At 39.6% G+C, this 21,150-nt stretch overlaps 1 protein-coding gene across 3 annotated transcripts; it reads left to right on the top strand.

Moving 5' to 3' along the window:
- Positions 1–2,684: 2,684 nt before the first annotated feature.
- On the top strand, positions 2,685–20,705 carry LOC109630746 (solute carrier family 26 member 6-like). 3 transcript variants are annotated; one of them, XM_069527339.1, is made up of 23 exons: positions 2,685–2,768; positions 2,868–2,934; positions 6,078–6,157; positions 7,365–7,577; positions 7,979–8,121; positions 8,806–8,945; positions 9,134–9,244; positions 9,967–10,142; positions 10,743–10,907; positions 11,866–12,018; positions 12,202–12,284; positions 12,393–12,540; positions 12,628–12,741; positions 13,721–13,798; positions 13,994–14,089; positions 14,845–14,951; positions 15,145–15,214; positions 16,332–16,424; positions 18,050–18,160; positions 18,331–18,462; positions 18,814–18,868; positions 19,022–19,143; positions 20,003–20,705. In XM_069527339.1, the coding sequence occupies exons 5-23, from the start codon at positions 7,991–7,993 to the stop codon at positions 20,021–20,023; spliced, it is 2,106 nt and encodes a 701-aa protein (XP_069383440.1). In that variant the 5' UTR covers positions 2,685–2,768; positions 2,868–2,934; positions 6,078–6,157; positions 7,365–7,577; positions 7,979–7,990; the 3' UTR covers positions 20,024–20,705. The 3 variants fall into 3 exon arrangements, with proteins under 3 accessions (XP_069383440.1, XP_069383442.1, XP_069383441.1); XM_069527341.1 differs by having other exon boundaries at positions 7,365–7,447; XM_069527340.1 differs by lacking the exons at positions 2,685–2,768; positions 2,868–2,934 and adding an exon at positions 2,987–3,054.
- The last annotated feature ends 445 nt before the right edge of the window (positions 20,706–21,150 follow it).

A 21,150-nucleotide genomic window follows, 5' to 3' on the forward strand; every position in this document is an offset into this window, starting at 1 on the left:
GAAGTGAACATAGCTGTACACCTCACCCTCCTCTGTGGCCTCATACAGGTATACACACACATACGCACATGCATGCACGCACACACACAAACACACACACTCACTCACACAGTGATGCACAATCACCATCATCATCATTATCCTTATTCAAGCTAGCAGCACAGAAACCAACAGCTTGTACTATAGTTACACCTGGTCACAAGCAGAATCAGCCTCCCTCCAATCAGAGACTCCTCCTCTCACCTCACTCCTTTCCTGCTGTGGGTGGTGTTGGGTGGTGTCGCTGATGTCCACGCTGACCTTTAACCTGGACAAGGGTCCTCTCTCTGCTCACCTTCATCCACAGCACACAACAGTCAGTCATCATTTTACAGCTGTAATCTGCATTTATATTACTACTGCATCTGAAGATAGACAGAACTGGCAGGTAATCTGTATGCCCCTCAGATTACACAACAACCTCGCTTACAATATAAATAGATTATTTTATTGCACAAAAGAGGATGTAATAATAGTAATGTTACAATAACATATGTATTCATTCATGTTGTGTTTATGCAAAACAGTAAGTAAAATTACTGCCCCAGGCATTAAGCCTCCACCAATGAACACCTCTTGCCAACTGGTACAACAACTATATGTCCTACAGAGATAATCAAGAGAACATTGGAGCATCATTGTCGTTTTTACTGTTCTATGATTATGACTGGGTTTGACTGTGGTAAATATGTGCTATATAATTGTTGTGTGTGTGGATTTAGCTTGTCTTCATTATTTGTCCATCACCTCATATATTCTCCTTTATTCACACAAGTTTAAAGTTTTGTTTTTCTTTCCCTCCTCTCACCAGTTACTGAGGCAGACTCTCATTAACGTTGCCCCCCCGTCTCTCCAGTCTTTCATCTCGTCCTCATCTTTCAGCTCCTCCACTGTTGCTTTGGGTCGTGTTCCTGGTACAGACTGTTACAGAGACATGGGACTCTACACCGAGGTAAACTCAATCTGTCTCACAACTGTCACAACAATCAGTTTTTTGAAAAGTGCTCAAGCTGTTTGATGAAGTTTGGTGTTGTTGTCTAAAGTTATGGCTTCATTTACTCATTAGGTAATTGAGAAACGACACACAACAAACAAACAAACTTTTCTGTTTGTGTTCATTTTTATTTCTCTGAAAACGTTTGTAAAACAACATTCGAGGATGCATGCAATTCATTTCCAGATGAGACAGTTGACCATATGAATGAATGTTTACGCAGTAATTTGAATACATGAACTCAAACAGTTCTCGTCTGACTGTTTGATTCTTCTGCGGCACCAGCATCAAACATCTCGAGTCCTCGAATCTCTTCTCTAAGGCTTGAGACTGTGAGAACATTCATGTCCTCATTCTGTGCTGGCATCAACAAGAGTAAGCAGCAGCACCCAACTAAGCATGCCATCACCTTTGTTTGAGCAGGGGAGAAGTCCTGGCCTCAGCCATAGAACAAGGGTGGGCTGCATGCAACAGCAAGGGTTTGTCAGCTGTGGGTTGTATGCAAGTGTTTTTTGTTGACTGAGGGTGGTCCTGACTTATCTGTCCTCTTATCTCTCCCAGCCGCTTGAGTAAGGTGGAAATAGTGTATTGGACCAGAAACTGAAGGCGCCAACTTTAAAATGACAGGTGTCATGTCTCCTCTTCCTTAACTTCCAAACGGACCATGCCTTGTTGTTTATAAGAGGGAGTAATGTTGGTGGATCTAGGGAAGCATCTGAAGTTCTTGGACGTCACTGCAGTTACCACACTTACGCCAGACATGATCCTGATGTCCGGGTTTACCAAGCTGTGGTGTTACTTGAGCTGATTGTCCCTTGGGAAGACGGAATGGAGGAAGTCCAGGAATGAAACATGCAAAGTGTGCTGGCCTGGTAGCTGAGTGTCAGGTACACCTGATGACCCTGGGCATGACGATGTGTCCATGTTGCACCTCGAGGTGTATTATAGAACTATGTCATATCCACAAAATGAACACAGTGTCTGTAAGTGAACAGTTCTGAGGGGGAACTGATTCCTCATCTGATCTGCAGCGAGAAAAGGAATAATCGTGTTCCCCAAAATGCATCAATCACTAAGCAGTTGCTCACTTTGTTATACCTCTAAAGTTGAATCCATCTTTCATAGTGCATTAAAACACCACATCAAAACAAATACTAAAATAAACCCTTGGCTGAAACCAATCTGTTGGTCCTATTTTTACCTGCCAAATTATGATGAGGCCTACTGTGTCCTTCCTCCACCCACTTCTCATAATACACATAAATAAACATGCATTTTTCATTAAAAGCTAAAGTCAGACTTTCAGTTACAGTTGAATTGTCAAGTTTGCCTATTGGAAGGTATTGCAAGGAAGAGAAGTACTTTAGTGGCAGTTTGAATTTTCTAAATGATTAGGAAATGAGCCTGAATGCTTCCTTTTTTATCACCTTATCAAGGACAAAATGTCCTCCCTCAATTCTTGTTGGCAGCAATATTTAAAGTGAAGCAACCATCTGCATAAAATAAAGGAGATTATTTTTACTTTTTGATCCCAGCCACATACAACTATACTAATGTGGGAGGAAAGCTAACAGGAAGTGAAACACTAGGAAGAGGTAATGGGGGGGAGTCTATAAAAGGGGGCAGGAAGTTCACCTGGGCCTTACTTCCTGCTTTGAGACACTCCGGAGTGAGAGCACCTGAGACCTTTGTTTGGTGTTTGATTTGGTAGGATCCATTTTTTCTATAGAAAAAGGTATAAAAACACAACTTAAATGATGAAACTGCAGAACATGACATGTATATTTATCTCATGGTATCAAACTAAAGAATAATTTAAAATGTGTTTTGTTAGATAATTCATGTTTGGTGAGGCACTAAGACTTGGAATGGCTGCTCAGGCCTTTCGGCCAAGTAACAAGGTAAACAAATGCTTTTAGATAGATTTCAGCTTCTTTTAATGTCATATCAAGATTTATTAATGTAGATTCCAGTCTCCTGCATGTCTCCAAATGGGAAAAGGACTGTTCCAGTTAAGCAAGGTATATTTATTTTTAACATTACAAATGCTTTTTATTAAAATGTAAAGTTTTTTTTTGTTTATTAATTTGCTTCTGTGTCTTTAGTTTTTAAACGGACACCATTAGCAGAGCCACTTTGTTTTTCCCTGACTAACTAATCATTGAATGGTCAATTTTTTCTGATTTACTTTATTGTGTTGGGTTGACTGAGTGGTCAAGTAGCCATCTTACATGTGTTTTAGAGTGAGGTTTAAGTCAATGGTTTAAGTAACCATAACTTGCTGTGAATAATCAAATATCAGTTTTGCAGAACAGTTTTAATTTGTTTTACCTTGTTTTATGTGTGGTGGTTTATTCAATATTTTTTTGACTGGTATGTAGTGACTGGAGGTTTTTTTGACAGGTATGTAGTGGAGAATCCACAGACAAAACTTTGTCTGTCTGATTTAACATGTTTCTACTGTGTGGATTTAATATTGTAATGGTTGGTAATTGAGAGACAGACCATTAGTCACCTCCAGTTAGTCGAGGTTGACTCTGCTGATGCTTTACTGGCTGCTGGAGATAAATCACTGACTTTACATGAGTCCTGATGATCTGAGCTGACAACAGGCTGTGCAAGCATATCTGAATTACTATCAGTGTGAAATGATTCGTCCACAGCTTGTCCTGTATGCATATGAAACACATGCTGATTGTAACTGGATCATCGTGTCTTATCATATATATACAGTATGAATAAAGCATGTGTGCCAGAGTGTTGGATCTTGTCACTCAAGTTTAAGTTGTTTTTATATGATAAAAAAAGTGGGTCAAAACCATAGTTTGTGTTAAAAACGTAGTTGGAGACAAGAATGAAGTGTGTGTACATATTCTATTGCATTCTGTCATTGTGTAAACTAACACCAAATAAAACACTTAAATCTCCAATGAAGGTCAGTAATTTATAGACTTAATGAATCACTCTGATCGATGTAACTGTCACGCAGCCAAAACACACTGAAAGAAATCTCTCGCTGAAACCCACCATCTGTCCCATATGAAAATGCCAAACTAATCCCCAAAAGCAAATGGACTGGGCTCTGAGCATCAGTGACTTCCTCAGGCCACGCACAGTTTTATGGCAGGATAAACTAGTGTGGTGGAAATTTATCTCGAGATGTGAAATAGATAAAAACTTTACTTCTGAGGAGGTCTACTGATCAATGTTAATGCTGGAGAAGGTCCTCAAGCGGTAACACAAACAAACACACCTGTCTGCTTTTAACATATGGATGAGTTAGAGAATAATTACATCTAAAAGATGCTTCCCCTTCATTCACCTTTGGTGATTGTGGCCTTGGCCAGGAAGAGTTGATGTCATCAAACGGTGTCCAATGTTTATTGGGTGTTTCAACCCTAAACTGTAACACCCTCCCGTTGGTGGGTCGGCAGTGGTAGCCAAATCACTGCCGATCTCCTCCTCCTGGCTTCCAGCTTAGCTCCTCTCTCCTGTTCCATAGCCAGCAAGAGGCTCTTTCTGCTGCCTCCCCCATCCTGCAAGCTGCTGTCTTCCTCTCCTTTCCTGTCATTCCAATGGCTGTAAGCATTCTCCATTTCGACTGGGCTGGGAATCCTCCTCTAGCCGACCTCAACTGGGAACAGCCATGCCAGCAATCCTTTCCAATGTCAGGCTTGCAAAAGGTCCTGGTATTTGGCACTCTTCCATTCAAAGGCTTGGTCGCACCCTTCTTCCCACGGGACTGTAAGTTCAATCAGGATGATCTTCTTTGGCTCTTCAGACCACAGAGCTGCATCAGGCTCAGGGTTGTCTGAACGACCTGGGGGAACTGCAGCCTTCCTCCCGGGTCTACCTTCATATCCCATGACTGGGCCTTTTGTAGTAGGTTGTTTGATGTTCTTGCTGTGTTTGATGGCACAAAACAGCCCTCCGCCTTCTTCCAGCATAATGGAAGGGTGCCCTTTTTCCAGATCCTCTGGAACAGCTTCCACAACCTTCGAAGGAGCATCGGGCATTTCTTATATACCCTGTAGGGTATACCATTTGGGCCGGGGTCAGATCCTGTTCTGGCCTTCTTTACCATCTCTTGGACTTCCTTCCAGGATGGTTTGCTGATGTTGAGCATTTTTCCAGGTGTTTCTGCTCTACCGATGTTTGTGTTGGCATCTAGGGCTTGGTTTCTACATATGTCATTGTGGGTCTCCCTCAAGAACCCCTCTACATCTTCTTTGGGGCTGGTCAGTCTCCCGGATTGTGCTTCACCCAGCAGTGTTCTAATAAACCTGAGCTCTTTTGTTCTCACTCTCCTTCCTCTGTTTCCGAGTGCTTTTGGCTCTCCGGAGTCTGCAGAGATGTTCACGGAGTTGATTCATCAAGTCCTTGATGCCTTCCCTTTCATTGGGGGGGGCTCTTTGAACTGTTTGTTGAGAGTCTTAATTTTTGCAATGGATTTCTCTTTCTCCTCTGCTTGGCTGCTTTGCAGTTTTGGTGTAAACCTTCTTGTCCTCTGTTCTGAACCACTCACATTTTTTTCCAGACGGTCTTTTTGTTTCACTTAAATGTACTAAACTGGCTCTTCATTTCAACTAAATACCTACACAGACAGAGGTGACTGTTTATTTTGAAAGTCACCTTTTACAATGTTTACAAGTGCACTTGTGACACATTTCCCGACAATCAATGCAAACCTTGACGAGTGAATGGACATGTTTTAGGCTTAAATGTTTTTTAGGAGATACGTCTAATGTTTCTTAAGAGATCACAGCTTCTTTTCTGTCAACAAGGGATAAATTTAAAGTAATGAAAAGGAACTGAACATATTTGTGGAGTTGTTAAATTTAGAACCAGCTGATGAAATTGAGAAGAAAATAAAATTATGAACTCAAAGCTTGGCACATCAACTCCAGCTCTGACTGTATGCATGTTCAGAGGATTTTTTTTTCTCTAATAAAACCTACACAAATGTTTACCTGTCGAGTTTACTTACTGCTGCGAGCTGTTTGAAAAACAACTGTAATGACTTGGCTCTTCTAACGACTGACAGAGCCAAATATTGAAAAGCCGGTGTAAGTAGCGTCTGACACCTGGCCAAAGAGAAGCAGTTCCTGCCATCGCATTGGAGAGGTTAGTGAGATGTCTGTAACTGGTAAATATCTAACAAAACATATGTCACCGTTAAAAAGCTTTAACTTTTAACTTTTGGTGCTTGTTATTGTCACTTTATTATAAACTTTGCACTGTTGTCCATGTCGGGATCCTGGGGTCATGATTGCTAAATTGTTTCCACTTATTGGTCAGTAGTTGGGATGTTGCTAGGTTGTGATCTGATCATCTGGTGAGTCACTTTAAAATCATTTTTGAAGCAAATGCAAAATGTGCAGTTATTATAAACCCATTCTAAATTGACTGTCCTCTGCTTTGGACAGTTTGTTAAAGACATCATCATTGGACCAGAGTGTGTTACAAGAAAATTTGTGACAGTCATTTTTTCTTGATCTCTTTACATGAACAATTATTTTAAGTTGTGTTAAAAAGTGGAAGCGTAAGTTCCCGGTAATTAAATGGTTGACCATGTTTTCTTCAGCCTTACGAAAAACTTTGAGCGTTAAAGACACCAAGCAAATAGACAAATTAAGCAGCCTTAGGCTTTGGCTTAGCGGTAGAGCAGGCCCCAACATCCGCTACCCGGGCGCTGGCAACAGCAGCCCACCGCTCCAGTATATGTGTGTACATTAACACTGTTACATGCATACATGAAATTGTTCTCCGCATTTAACCCATCCAGTTGGCACCTGTCGAAACATGCATAGAAACACACATCGACAGATGCCAACTGGATGGGTTAAATGCGGAGAACAATTTCATGTATGCATGTAACAGTGTTAACGTGACAATAAAAGTAAATCTTCTTCTTCTTTTCATTCATTCTCTTGTTAGGTAAGAACAACCAGGCTGAAATGGCTGACTAATCGAATCGTAAAAGATAACATTGATAACACTGATAAGATAGATAAAAGGCTGTCTAGAGTCAAATTAATGTATATTACTGTATGTGCTGCAGTTATCTTGTTTGTTTGTGTCCACAAAGAATGCTGTTCCTTTTCAAACTCACACTGGCGATTTCATTCTGAACTCTGATTGACAGACAGAATAAATTGAAAAGCTGTGACGGTAACTACAAACTGAGACTTACTCACTTTGTAAATAGTAATACAAGCTCAAAATGAATGTTCAACCTGAAACACTCGGGTTTTCATCTGGACTTTGGGAACTTTGCCCTTTTCCACCCCAACAATGCTCATGTTTGTCTTATCTATACACCCCCTTCAAGGTCCTAAGGTAAAGCACTGCAGGAGAGAACCTTCTCTTGGATTTGAAATGGAGCCTTAGCTTCAGCTCTTTGCTAGAACTCCTGTAAGTGACTTCAACGCTCTGCTTGTTACCACTTGGATCTGATGGAAGACTGTAGATTAGAATAACTTTGAGGCACAGGGAGCACTGCACACAGAGAGGAGTCATTCTTCATAAGAGGAGATATAATAATGTGAGTGAATTTTTTTGTGTTTTAAAGTGTTTCATCAAGTCAGACAAAAGACCACAGGATAAAGACATTACATTGCAATAACCTTTTTGGTTAATTTCAGTTCTTTTGTGGGTTTTGGGCTTTTTCTATAAGCCACAAACTTTTATATTTTGAATTTTTTAAATACCACTGGTCACGATTTGTTTATTATTTAAAATTTTCAGACTTGCTTGTGTAGAGATGAACAGTTCAGTCCCAGATGGGTCTTAAATTAGCACAAAAAAAATTAAAGTTTTTAAAGTTTTTATTTAGTTTTTGTCTTGTATTAGATTTTTTTAAAATTGAAGCTGTACTTTTAGTGTCATGTTTGAAAAACACAGGGAAAGATTATCAGCTAAAATGCTTTTTGGGTTTATGTCCAGCTGGTGTAAGCTATGGAACACAGGAAATGGGAAGGCTACAGCGTCCACAGAAGGATCCTGGATGAAGGGGATGTGGATGAGATGGGAGAGAGGTCTGAGTTACCTCGGACACCTCTGTCTGAGAAGGTTAAATCATCAATGAGGTAAAATCGACTACATCCAATCTGCCATGCATCTCAACTTATCTCTCGCTGACATAGCAAGACATTTTGTGTCACGTGTTTTTTGTCTGTAGTAAAGCACAAAGATTGCACCCATTGTTCACAATATAATAACCAGTTACATGTGGCATCTATTGCACCTCTGTTGTCTGTCCATGTTCTTTCCCGTTAATAGAGTTTTTTCGGGAGATTTTCCTCACTCCTGTTGAGGGTTAAAGGCAGAGGATTTCGCAACTTGTTAAGCCTTGTGAGACAAATTGTGATTTGTGAATATGGGCTATACAAATACAATTTTACTGATTGATTGATTACTTTCAGAATTCATTTGTTAGCTCATATACATTTTGAGTTTCCAATATAAACACACATGCTTAAATATGGATAAAATACAAGTATTTCTAAAAGGCATGAATTATGAATATGTCAGATATGATGAAAGATGATCCACAGCTACAATTTAGTTCTGTGTCAAAAAAAAGCCAACAGTTAAATACAAACAAAGAGGATATAATATCAATAATCTTTTATAAATCTGCAAGAAGGCTGCACAAAACCAAAAGGTCTGGAGGTCAGCCTTGAGAATACTGCACCACTGATATCAAAGCATATCTCAAAGACATATTTCTCTCTCTCTCTTCTTTTGCTCTTTCTGACATACAAACTCAGGTGTTCTGCTCCCAGCTTGAAGAGATGCCTGCTGCAGCGTATTCCTCTCTTATCATGGCTGCCTTGTTACCCCATCCGAGAAAATGCCATTGGTGACCTGATCTCTGGGATCAGTGTGGGGATCATGCAGCTGCCACAGGGTGAGGATGGAGGTTCGGAGATTAGAGAGGAAAATAAGGGGTTGGAGGGATAGAAGTGATTTTGATTTTAAATGGTAATCTATTGTGTTTGAATTGCTGTGTTTCCCCATTACATTGCCCTATATATGATACCATCTGTAATATAACTCTTCGCTGTAATGTAACAAATATTTATGTTTTCCCTGTAGGTATGGCCTATGCCTTGCTGGCATCTGTTCCTCCAGTCTTTGGCCTTTACTCCTCCTTCTACCCCGTCCTCATCTACTTCGTCTTCGGCACATCCAAGCACATCTCAATAGGTTTGTACCTCAGCACAGTGTTGCATCTGCACACTTCAATGAACTGATGGGCAGGCTTAGTAATAGACTGAAGCAATAATTTTTGGGCTCTCTACAAGGCTCTGGTTCTAAGCATAGTATACAATTAATGTTCTTAAATCGAAAACCTTTAGCATTCTATATGTCCTTGTGTTGATAACTAGAGATGTAATTTCGTAGACATACTTGTTTTGTCATCTGAAAATCGGATCATTTGCTGTTATCATTTCAATACTCTTGAGTGAAGAATCAGCATTAAAGTTGGAAATAAAAAGATCTGATCAGATTTGATTGACTGTTGTATCTTACAGTCATCATGACAGCTTTGGTCAGATTTTTGATGTAGAGAAAGAGTGTTTTCCCTATTTCATACTTTTCTTTATCCTTAATGTTACACAGCATATTTACACAGGACTCTCCCACATAAGAATTATTGAAGTTAATGTTATGGCCAGCCCTTTGATACATTTCAGCTTATCCGGAAGCAGTCATTGAAGACTGGTCTAAAAACAATATCAATATCCAATAGCCACTGTTTTTTACAGACAGGGGACAATGGCTACTTCATTACCTTTCAGCAGATGTCACATATACTGTATGTAAGAAACCATCACTCAGGAATCAGAGGAAAACTTTGGCTGGGTTGAGGAAATTGTTTCTCGGACTATGTGATACGTGTTTATGTCTCTATCTCTCATCTTCAGGGACATTTGCAGTGTTAAGTGTGATGATAGGAGGAGTGACGGATCGATTAGCCCCGGATTCAGACTTTATGATATGGGACAATGTGACAAACTCCAGCATAGTTGACATCATGTCCCGGGATGCAGCGAGGGTCCGAGTGGCTGTAGCTGTCACCTTCCTAACTGGACTATTTCAGGTAAATATCAAATGAGTGGAAGTGGGCCATTTGGGAGACCTGCAGGAGTAATGTTCAGGGACAATGACAATCTGCTCTGTAGTTAATTGTAAACATATGTTGTTTGTATAGACAGACAGCTCACGTCCCAATTCAGAGCCATCCGTAAATAAAATACTGTACAAATGCTCAAAGCTTACCCTGCCAGTACATTTCAGCAAATACTTTTATAAAACTAATTTCAGTTATGATCACTTTAAAAGCATAAAGGGGAGCTGCATCATGCTAGATATTTTTATCTATCCCGTAGGAGTCTATATGTTCCCAGGCTAAAATGTCAATTCTGCTATAATTAAAAAGATGGAATGATTGGTGTATGTGGGCACAGCTTTCCTTTTGCAATATTACAATGCTACTGTTATTTCTATAAATGTTAACTTTGTTTTTGCATCATACTGGAGGCCTCTTATTCACTAGTGACAGTGAAATATTAGAAACTCAGAAGTGTCAAATATAAATATTTTTTCTGATTATTACAATACATTTTGTTTAGGATTGCAAATATATGTAAACAGCCACCGTGAACCTCCTTGTGTTTCAATCTCTGTGTATGCTCTGTAGATTTTGCTCGGTCTGGTCCAGTTTGGTTTTGTGGTGACGTACCTATCTGAGCCTCTGGTACGAGGTTACACAACTGGAGCCGCCATCCACGTCATTGTGTCCCAGCTCAAATACACCTTCGGCATCAGCCCTGTGAGATACAGCGGACCCTTGTCATTGATATATGTAAGGAAGAACACAAGCACTGACATTAACGTTTTGCTTAGACCTGAAAAAGTAAAAAAGATGTTTGAAGCTCCTTCTCTTGTCTGATAAACAAAAACTCACAGATAAGTCATAATAAGCACAGAATGACGATAACAATTGAATTTCTATGGCTGTAACTGATTTTCAAAGGATGAGCTGGTTAATTTCTTAATTGATTGCTTCAGTACTATTATAAAGCATTTTTGATCATTTAATTTTGACATTTGTTGAAGTCCACTAATGTGGCGACCCTCTGAGATTCATCCCATTATTAATATTAGTCACTGCACCACTGCTATGGGTGCCATTGCACTTAGAGTGCACACATTGTTCACCGTGCATTCACTATGAATAGGTTTTCATGTAAAAAGGCAGAGGCAGCTGACAAAAAAGCATACAGGACATGCCCATTAGTCAATGTGAACATTTGCATTTTGCTCACCTTGTGTCTATTTACCTTTGAAATAACTTCAATGACGGTTTCATAAAGCTGCCAAGCTCACTCAGAGTGTCACACAATGCTTTTTCCCCTTCAGATCTACACTCGGTTTATACAGGCCTCCTGACTGTCTGCCTGCAGGGCTTCTGTGTCTAGTTGCTTTCGATGCAGGCTCCGCTCTCAAGTCAGCTTTGTAGGAAATACCCACAAAGACGAGCCCTGCAGGCAGATCAGAGCCCTCTCCCTCTGTGGAATTCAACCCATGGAAATCTGTTATAGCGGCAGAGAACTTTCATTCCTGGGCCCTCTTACTGTATATGAATATTTTGATCACCACAACATAAAAGAACCCCACTGCCTCTGTCGTATAATTATATCCAGCAGATCTGACAGAATATAATATGGACTTTCTGTTTTCATGCTTGATTTTAATGTAAATAAACGCATCACTTTCATTCCTCCATTTAACCAATAATCCTGCTCTTTATCTCTCTCCAGACGATGCTAGAGTTGTGTTATCTCATTCCACAAACAAACATTGGTACTTTGGTGGTTAGTGCTGTCACCATAGTCTGCCTTATTCTTGCTAAGGAGCTCAATGCATACTTGAGTAAAAAACTACCTGTTCCTATACCTGTGGAGCTGCTCGCTGTGAGTATCCAGGGATAAGTACATGTACTCATCATTCATTCCAACGTTATTTAGTTCCTTTCAAAAATGTACATGCACACACACACACACACACACACACACACACACACACACACACACACACACACACACACACACACACACACACACACACACTCATGTATCTCTTATTTGCTTCTTCAGGTCGTTATTGGTACAGTCATCTCCTGGCAAGTGAACTTGGAGGAGAAATATGGAGTGGATGTGGTGGGACTCATTCCCTCAGGGTGAGAAACATATATACCACAACCCACAGCAGATATACAGGAATCTGTGTTTTTAAGAAAGTGTTCAAAATGGATCATCTATTCTACTTTCATTCTCCCTTCTACCAGTCTCCAGCCACCTGTTTTTCCAGACGTCTCTCTGTTTGCTCAGGTGATAGGGGACGCCTTCGCTCTGTCTGTGGTTGGCTACGGCATTGCCATCTCACTGGGACGAATTTTCGCCCTGAAATATGGATACAAGGTGGACAGCAATCAGGTAGGGAGGTGAAAGATGGATACAGCTATGACCTGAAGTTTTAAAATCAGTGCACTGTACATAAATTGTGTATCTCTTATCATCTAGGAACTAATGGCCCTGGGTCTGAGTAACTCTTTTGGAGCAATTTTCCAGTGTTTCGCAATCAGCTGCTCCATGTCTCGCAGTATGGTTCAAGAGAGCACGGGAGGGAAATCTCAGGTTGGTGGAGGCTGTTTGATCTGCAAAGGGTCCGTTTACCTAACTTATACCTCATGATATTGACAAATATAGCTTAAGTTTAGCAAAAAGTACATCTGTATGTGTAGTGGATTCCCCAATCTCATTCTGGTCTCACCCAAACCAAGCTCCAATGCTCCATCCTGATACTATGATCCTCAGATAGAGTCTGATCACGATCCCACGTACCAGCATCCAAACACACATGACAGGGGATTCAGCCTGGCAGCCCCCACCCTCTGGAACTCTCTCCTAGCAGAGATATGCGTTACATTGTCCCAAGCTTGCATTCCTATCATTATTTACTGTCCTTTGTTTCAATTGTACCATAGGTACTTTGAAAAGTGCTATATAAATATATAAATCCAAATCCAAATTATTATTATTATTATTATTATTTGTCCTGCTTCTGATGCATCATTATCAAGTTCAATTTCTAAACCTTGTATAATCTGTATTTAATTTGCATATGTGTTACACTTCCTGTGATTATTCCACACTTCTGAAAAATGCTTTAAAAATATTTAGTTTTTGACATTTTTCAACATCTTTTTTTTCATCCAAACACCTCCCCCTGCCTGTTGTCTAAAACCTGGGTGATCACAAAGGTTAAGCAGAGTAATAAACAGTCATTACCGTTGCTGTGATAAGTGGCACCATTACAGTAAAAAAACACTTTGGGAATTAATTTTCTCTCAGATTGTTGAACTCCACCTACACAAACATAGATTTGCTGAGAGGCTTGAACGATTTAGTTTGACTACACTATTAATCAGCTAAAGGCCCATTACGGAGGAGAGGAGAGACTGATGAAACTACAACTCGTTTTATAATCCCATACTTGTTCATACTGACTACAACATCCACCTTTTCTGTAGTTTTGCCTTTGACTCTCACTGACTGATCCCTCACATGATTTTAATTCATTGTTCCTCCATCTTATTCTCTCTCTTCATTACAGATTGCTGGAGCTCTATCTGCAATTGTTATCCTTGTTATCGTGCTTTGGATTGGAGCTCTCTTTGAAACTCTTCCCAAGGTGTGTGTGTGTGTGTGTGTGTGTGTGTGTGTGTGTGTGTGTGTGTGTGTGTGTGTGTGTGTGTGTGTGTGTGTGTGTGTGTGTGTGTGTGTGTGTGTGTGTGTGTGTGTGTGTGTGTTAAATTAAATTTAACTTTCCATCATGTTATCAGAATCAAAAGTGCCCTAATAAACTGTTTCATATTTGACTTTGTAGGCAGTGCTGGCTGCCATTATCTATGTCAACCTCAATGGCATGGTGAAGCAATTCCTGGACATCCCTGTATTGTGGAGAAAAAACAAAGTTGATTCGGTCAGTGTTCCTAAACGTAGACAAAGAAACTTAGAATGTTGTGATAAGATGTACACCATTCAGGAACATTTCGGTCACTACCGTGCATGTTTTGATCATCCATCAAAAATCTCTGTATTTCTCAAAGATTAACTTTTCACTTCCTCGCTTTTTCCAAACTATATGCTCCTTGGCAATCTCCTATATGTTAGCGCCTGTAACAATGAATTCAGTCCTTGAGATCTCTGCCTTTTACTTTAATAGTATGTCTTATATCTCTATGTGCAGAAAACTTTGTCTGACTAGGGAGGTTATTGATTATTCAAACATCCAAGCACATCCCAACATCTCTCCCCAGCAGACCCAGAGACCCAACTGTGTGCGTCTTCTCCAGTTGTCACTAGGTGATGAGCTTGGCCAGTGCAGACGCTGTTGTAGTTTCTCAGTTCAAAAGCCAGGGGGAAGGTGTGTCCCTGTGCATAGTGAGGTGTGAGATAAAGTCTGTGCTCTGGTACTACTGTCCCCGATTACTTTGTCTAACTCTGGTCCGAATGGTACTTTGGTTCGCCACCCTCATGCTTCAAATGATTAAGCTACATTAGAATTCACATCACAACATGGCCCTTCCCGTGGTGCCAGAGATAGTTTACTGCTGTACAACTACTGATGAGAATTGTTGAATACATTGCATTATATTTCAACTACATCAACGATTCACTGTAGTCTTATTTTACCACCTATTTGTATTTAACTAATCTCTCCCTGTTTTTCCCCAGATAATCTGGATGGCCACCTTCATCCTCACTGTTTTGTTGAACCCTGACGTGGGTCTAGCTGCTTCCATCGGCTTCTCCATGCTCACCGTCATCTTCAGGACACAGCTGTAGGAACACATTGCCCCACCCAACCACAATTATAAACTAACAATGACGTGATATGCAACGTTCAATATTCAAACTGAACATTCATCTATCAAACACCACACCCAACAATTATCTAACCTTCCCTTTTTAGACCACATCAAAACACAAAGCGTTTAATCAGACTAACAGGACTTTATTTTGTGTGTACTACAGACCTAAATATTCTCTGCTGGGGCAGGTCCCTGGCACTGACATTTACAGGCCACTGGAGGAATACAATCAGGTATGACACAATGTATTTACCTCAAAACAGGACAAGCATCCGACCAGACATGGTCAGAATGTACAGAGAATAATGATAAATTAATGATAAATTAAGGTACTTAACCCTCGGTTTCTCTGTCCCTCACGTTAAAATGAAGAGTCAAACACAGAAATTTAAAATGGAGTTAGTCAACAAATTGCACTTTGCTCCAACTAAAGCTTGACCTCACTCCTACAGTCCACAATGTAGGGCCTGAGCACAGAATAGTGTGAGGATCCTGTTGATCCCTTATACTGTGTATTATTGTCTTTTGAAAGAAACATTATCAAAAACTCATAAAATCACATGTCTGGTCTGGCAAAAGAATATATATTTTATTGGTCTTGCACAATGGTTTGGCAAAATGTCTTCATTGCACCCCTTCATTGCATTTGAATATCCGAGCCCCCTGCTTTTTACTTTAAGCTAAATGTATAAAATTAGGTTGCGACCACTGAATTAATGGAAGGGCAGTTTAACAAAAACATTGGGATGTCTTTACAGTTAGCCTGACATCTTGCTATCATCATACTTATGTTTAATGGTGCTTGTCAGGTTGACTGCCCATGAAATCATGGTGCCCGGGGATGAATCATACTGACTTTGTTGATCCCCTAACGTTTTATCAAGTTTTCTCTTGGTCTGTGATACATGTTAACACAGTTGTTTTGATAGAGACCAATTCCTAAATGATTTGGTGATATCTGGTATTTCCTCTTGCACCACCATGATTTAATTAATTTGACTTTGAATATATTTCCAGGAAAATTGCTGCCGACATTTATCTTCAAATGAAACCCTAAAACATTAGTAATATAACACCATCCTAAGCTAAAAGGTGTCAGTTGTACTTTGGTTGTAGTTTTTAACTCAAACACCTCTGTTCTAGCAAGACTCTAGACTGTCATTACTTGGCAGCTTGAACATAGTGTTATGCTATGAAGGGTTATGCTAAGACATGTGCTCCAGTGCTACTTTCCTCGCAGGTGATTTAACATTGTTAAACACTGTGTTATTATGAGCATTTGTCAGTATGGGAAATGTAGTGATTCATTTTTTTATTTAAACGATCAATTCCATAACTTATCGATTTTAGGTGAGGCAGGTGCCAAAGATTTTGATCTTCCGTTCCTCTGCTACACTCTACTTCGCCAATGCTGAGATGTATGAAGATGCCCTGGGGAAGAAGGTGAGGACACACACACACACACACAAGAAATAAAACAACCAACTCCTCCACCAACAGTCCCTCTTCACAACTTCCGTGCAATCATCTCCTCTCCTGCGAACATTATTTCAGACACTAATAACTGACCTGACTGTTGCACAATTCACACATTACGACTGTGACAGACATTGTTCAGATGTCATCCTAATGTTTTCTTCTGTTTAACTTTTTTTGAAACATCCTGCTCTCCCACCCATTCTTGTCTTGCTTTTCTGTCACGTCTCTTTGGGATACATAGGAAGACACATTGAGGAAAGCTGTAAAAAAAAAAAAAAAAAAGATGACAAAAGATGAGAGGGGGAGAAGCTGAGACTGAATAATTGAGGGTGATAATGGAACGCTTCATTCATTAGAATGTCAGCATGTCAAAACCCCCGGGTCGCTCTTTTCTTTCTACTGTTTGATGCACAAATAAGCTTTCATAGAAGTGGCAGAGGCTGTAGGTTTGTCGACAAAGAGAAAAACTGTTGCCTCATAAATTGTGGTATTTTGGCTCTGGGTGAAACCCACCAGGTGCAGAAGAAATGTTGGATCACTCTCTGCTTGTTCTTGCTAACAGCATTTAAAATGATGGGTTGCAAAAAGATGAGTGACATGACTACTCCACAAGAGTGAAGCCAAGGCAGGTTGACTGCCACCTGGTGGCATGTAGCGAGCTAAAAGTTGCACGTCAGTTTTTCCTTTTCTCAAAGATGCTTTATGTAATTTGACATATTTCTTATCACACTGATGTTTGTTCAGGTGTTCATTTTTCCTGTAAATTCGGTTTCGATTACTCATTTGACGCTATTAAAACAGGTTGAGATGTCATGACTGACAGGTGAGACGGACTTGAGTTGGTTGGTTGTTAGTTTGTTGTAATAATGTTTTTTAATAGTCTTGAGATGAAAACATTTATTTTGTAGTCATAAAGGTTTGGCTCACAATCTGTCAGATCAGTCTTAAAATGATAGGAGGCTTTGATATTGAAACCATTTTTCTTGAATTGACCCCTTTGAGTGAAATTTGATGTTTATATGAGAATTCAGATTCTGACTCAATTTATTTGCATCTAAACAAATGGACCCACAAAATTGTATTTTCTGTTGCTTCAACAAAAGTCAGATTAGTCTGAGAAAATGATGTTAACTTATTTATTAGTTGTAGAACACAAATGCAGGTGAACCTCATTTCATTTCAAACATTCCAAGTTTACTGTAAACCAGAACCCTCAGGTGAAAGCACTATAGCTTCCTGAGCAGGTAAGACCTTCTTAGAAAAAGGACTTTTCTCTAACGCCTGGTGGTTATGCCTCATAATGTTGTGAGAACAAACAATTCATTTGGACTGAACCTACAAAGCCTGTGAAACCTTTACACAATATTTGTATGCTGAGTGTTGCCCTGCAGTATTTGCTATAGTAATACATTGTAAACTGCACAAGCTTTGCTGTTCACATGAACTAACACCTCAGGGACACAGTTTGCATGAATGCAGACATTAACATCCATTTCTTTGCGATAGTTTGCATCTTGACCAACGGAAAGTTATGTACCTGTAGTTACTCTGGGAACTTTGTCCCGATTGTCTTTTACTGTTTCTATTAGTCTGGCATTGATATTGCCAAGATCCTGTCAGCAAAGAAGAAACTGGAGGCCAAAAAGAAGAGGATTGAGGAGGACAATGCCAAGAGAGCCAAGAAGAATGGCGTAAATATGGTGAGAAAGACCAGATGTAGTTAATGTATGAAAATGTTTTATTTCTTTACATTTAGAATATTGTTGCCCATTGCACGTTTCAAATACAGTTGTCTTTTAATAAACAAACCTTTCGGCAAAGACCATTGTCTAAATGTTGACTCCTTTGTGGTGTCATGTCTCCTCTTCAGGAGCCAGGGCAGAAAGACATTGCTGTCATTGAGACAGACATTGCCCTCGAGCCGTCATACCCACAAGCCATCATTCTTGACCTCAGCCCCGTCAACTTCCTGGATACTGTTGGAATCAAGGCGCTACGAAATGTATGAACATGGCAAGACAGAGCAATATCAGTCTCACTTTGTTTAATTAGAAATGATGCATTTCATTTTACACTTTAACGTTTAGTGACTTTTATGCATTAGGGTTGAACTTGTATGAATCTGTATATGTATTACACAATTTTGTATACTAATTCAGCATTCCTCATCTAAAATTGATCCAGTATAAAGAAATGTTTGGAACAAAAAGGCAGACAGTTAAAGGCTATTACAATCCTCTGTCCTTCTCCTTATCATTTAGCTCCTCTGTCTTTCAGTTACAATAAATGTAATCATCCAACTAGTTAAACAAACCCCAGTCTGATCTGTGCGCTGTGTTTTTTTCTGTCACAGATCCAGAAAGACTACAGCCAAATTGGTATAGATGTGGTTCTTGCTGGCTGCCAAAGTAAGTCCATCTACTTTTCTAGAATAGTTTAGAATAGTTGACTAAAACTGCCAAGAAATTGTGTGGATTATTAGCTCAGATTTTTTTTCTCTGATTAATTCATTTTTATTTACAACAAATACTCATTTTATTTCTATTTCTGTGTCTTTCCAGCTGGTGTGGTGGACAACCTGCAGACTGGAGATTTCTTCAAAGACGATGTGACAAAGTCCTGTCTGTTCTCCAACATCCATGACGCCGTTTTGTACTGTCAGTCGACCAGAATGAGAGATGAGGTGATGTACTGTACAAGCATCAAACATACATATGGGGGGGATTGTGCCATCAATCAATAAGGATGAGTGACCAGTGCATATGAGCAACTGAGAATAATCCAACGATGCATTATCCTATCACCCCTAACACCTCTGACCTCACCCTCCCCTTCCAAACATTGAAGAGAACCTGTGGTATCCTTCAGTTGTCATAAAAACTCAAAATGGGATTCGTTTTTCCAGTTTGGACAACCTGCTGATGTAAATATAAAGTATCTAAATTAAAGGGCTCATTCTAGGGTAAAGAAAACAACAATTTGTATAATTTAGATGAAACACATGAGTGTGTGTGTGTGTGTGTGTGTGTGTGTGTGTGTGTGTGTGTGTGTGTGTGTGTGTGTGTGTGTGTGTGTGTGTGTGTGTGCTTGTGTGTGTGCTTGTGTGTGTGCCTGCTAATCTTTAATATTTATTTGGGTGACCACGATAGAGGGAGATTGAGGTTTTTATAGTAAGATAAGAGGTCGGTCAAACTCAGACCTGGTCCATCTTGATATGAAATACATCTGACCTGTTATTTATCATGAGTTCATTTAATTTTCCATTTATTTAGTTCAGTTCATTAAAGTAAACTGTTGAAATGAATGAAAACAGACAAGGCTGCTGAAGAATGATATACTTTCCACATGGTGCAAAGTGAAGACATCTTTTATCAAAGAGGTTGACTCAGAAATACATAAATAGTTGTTTATGTATCATGTTCAGCCAAGGTTTTAGATCACATGTACATAACCCAGTGTTGAGACTTTCAGGTTTTCAAAATATATTTCCTAAAATTGGGCTGTTTTTTTTTCCTTCTCCTGTTCTGTCCTGTTTTTCACAGAACATAATGACACAGTTCTGAGTCCTGGGAGGAAAGATGGAGGACAGTATCACTGATTGTATCCTCTGAGCTTCAGATAACTGGGACTTCTGTTTGTCACAAGCACAGACACGCAAATCTGCATACCTGCACACACACATGCAGGCAGGCACGTACGCTGGCACACACACACACACACACACACACACACACACACACACACATGCGCTGTAGCTATGTGGGCAAAGCCACATAGTGGCAGTTAATGACTGAAGAATACACATGTGAAGTCACACAGCAATTTTCCAGTCTAGAGGAAGGTACAAATCAAAGCAGTACCACAAACACTTTTGTAGATAAAGTATATTAATACATATTGATATTCTTCTGTGCCTTGTTGGCCAGCTTTTTGAAATGATTTTATTACATTGTCATTTTATTATGTGTATTAATCATTTATTTATGAAAATCTACTGAAAGCATTGGGGAGATGCATACTCTGTTTATACCTGAATCAGGCAATACTACCTTTTTTGTAAAATGCTATTTCATAATGACTTGCTTGCTTTTCTCATTTCTTAACTTTTCCTGGAACTTCATGACTGTGGGAAACCAGATATGAAAACATTTTCAAACTACTTATTGGGGACCTTTGACCCTTGGTGACTTTGCTTGTAAGATTGTGATAATGCTGAAATAAAACATTTATTGGGACTATAGACTGTATAAAGATGGACGATGTGGGTGCATCCATCTTGCACTATTGATGTCATGTGGAACCTGAGTCTGCCTAGTAGTGATCATGGTGGTACTGATTTCCCACAGACATAGGGGCTCGACTCTTTCTATGGTAACTAACTGAAACACTTGAACAAGCCTCACTGTGATAGCAAAATGACAAACATTTTTGATTTTGGTCCATGTTCCATCCACGGACATAGAGAATGCAGGATTCATGACAGTCTCTATTGATCAAAACCAGGAAACTGCATCCACACTATGTAAAATAGACTTAACTTAAAAATGCTTGTTGACAGATCACAGAGTGAGCCTCACAACAAGGGTAATACACACTAGAGCTATTTTATATTTGTACCAAAGAAGGTTTCACACAAGATAAACTCATACTTGAAAATTTAAATCTCAAGGCTAGATCTGAAATTACACAG

The sequence above is a fragment of the Paralichthys olivaceus genome, chromosome 6 (genome assembly GCF_024713975.1).
Source record: "Paralichthys olivaceus isolate ysfri-2021 chromosome 6, ASM2471397v2, whole genome shotgun sequence".
NCBI lineage: Eukaryota > Metazoa > Chordata > Actinopteri > Pleuronectiformes > Paralichthyidae > Paralichthys > Paralichthys olivaceus.

Coding starts and splice junctions, on each gene's coding strand:
- LOC109630746 (XM_069527339.1), top strand. CDS start 7,991: ATGGAACACAGGAAATGGGAAGGCTACAGCGTCCACAGAAGGATCCTG. Junction 12,742..13,720: donor GCACGGGAGGGAAATCTCAG/GTTGGTGGAGGC, acceptor TCTTCATTACAG/ATTGCTGGAGCTCTATCTGC. Junction 14,090..14,844: donor GAAAAAACAAAGTTGATTCG/GTCAGTGTTCCT, acceptor GTTTTTCCCCAG/ATAATCTGGATGGCCACCTT.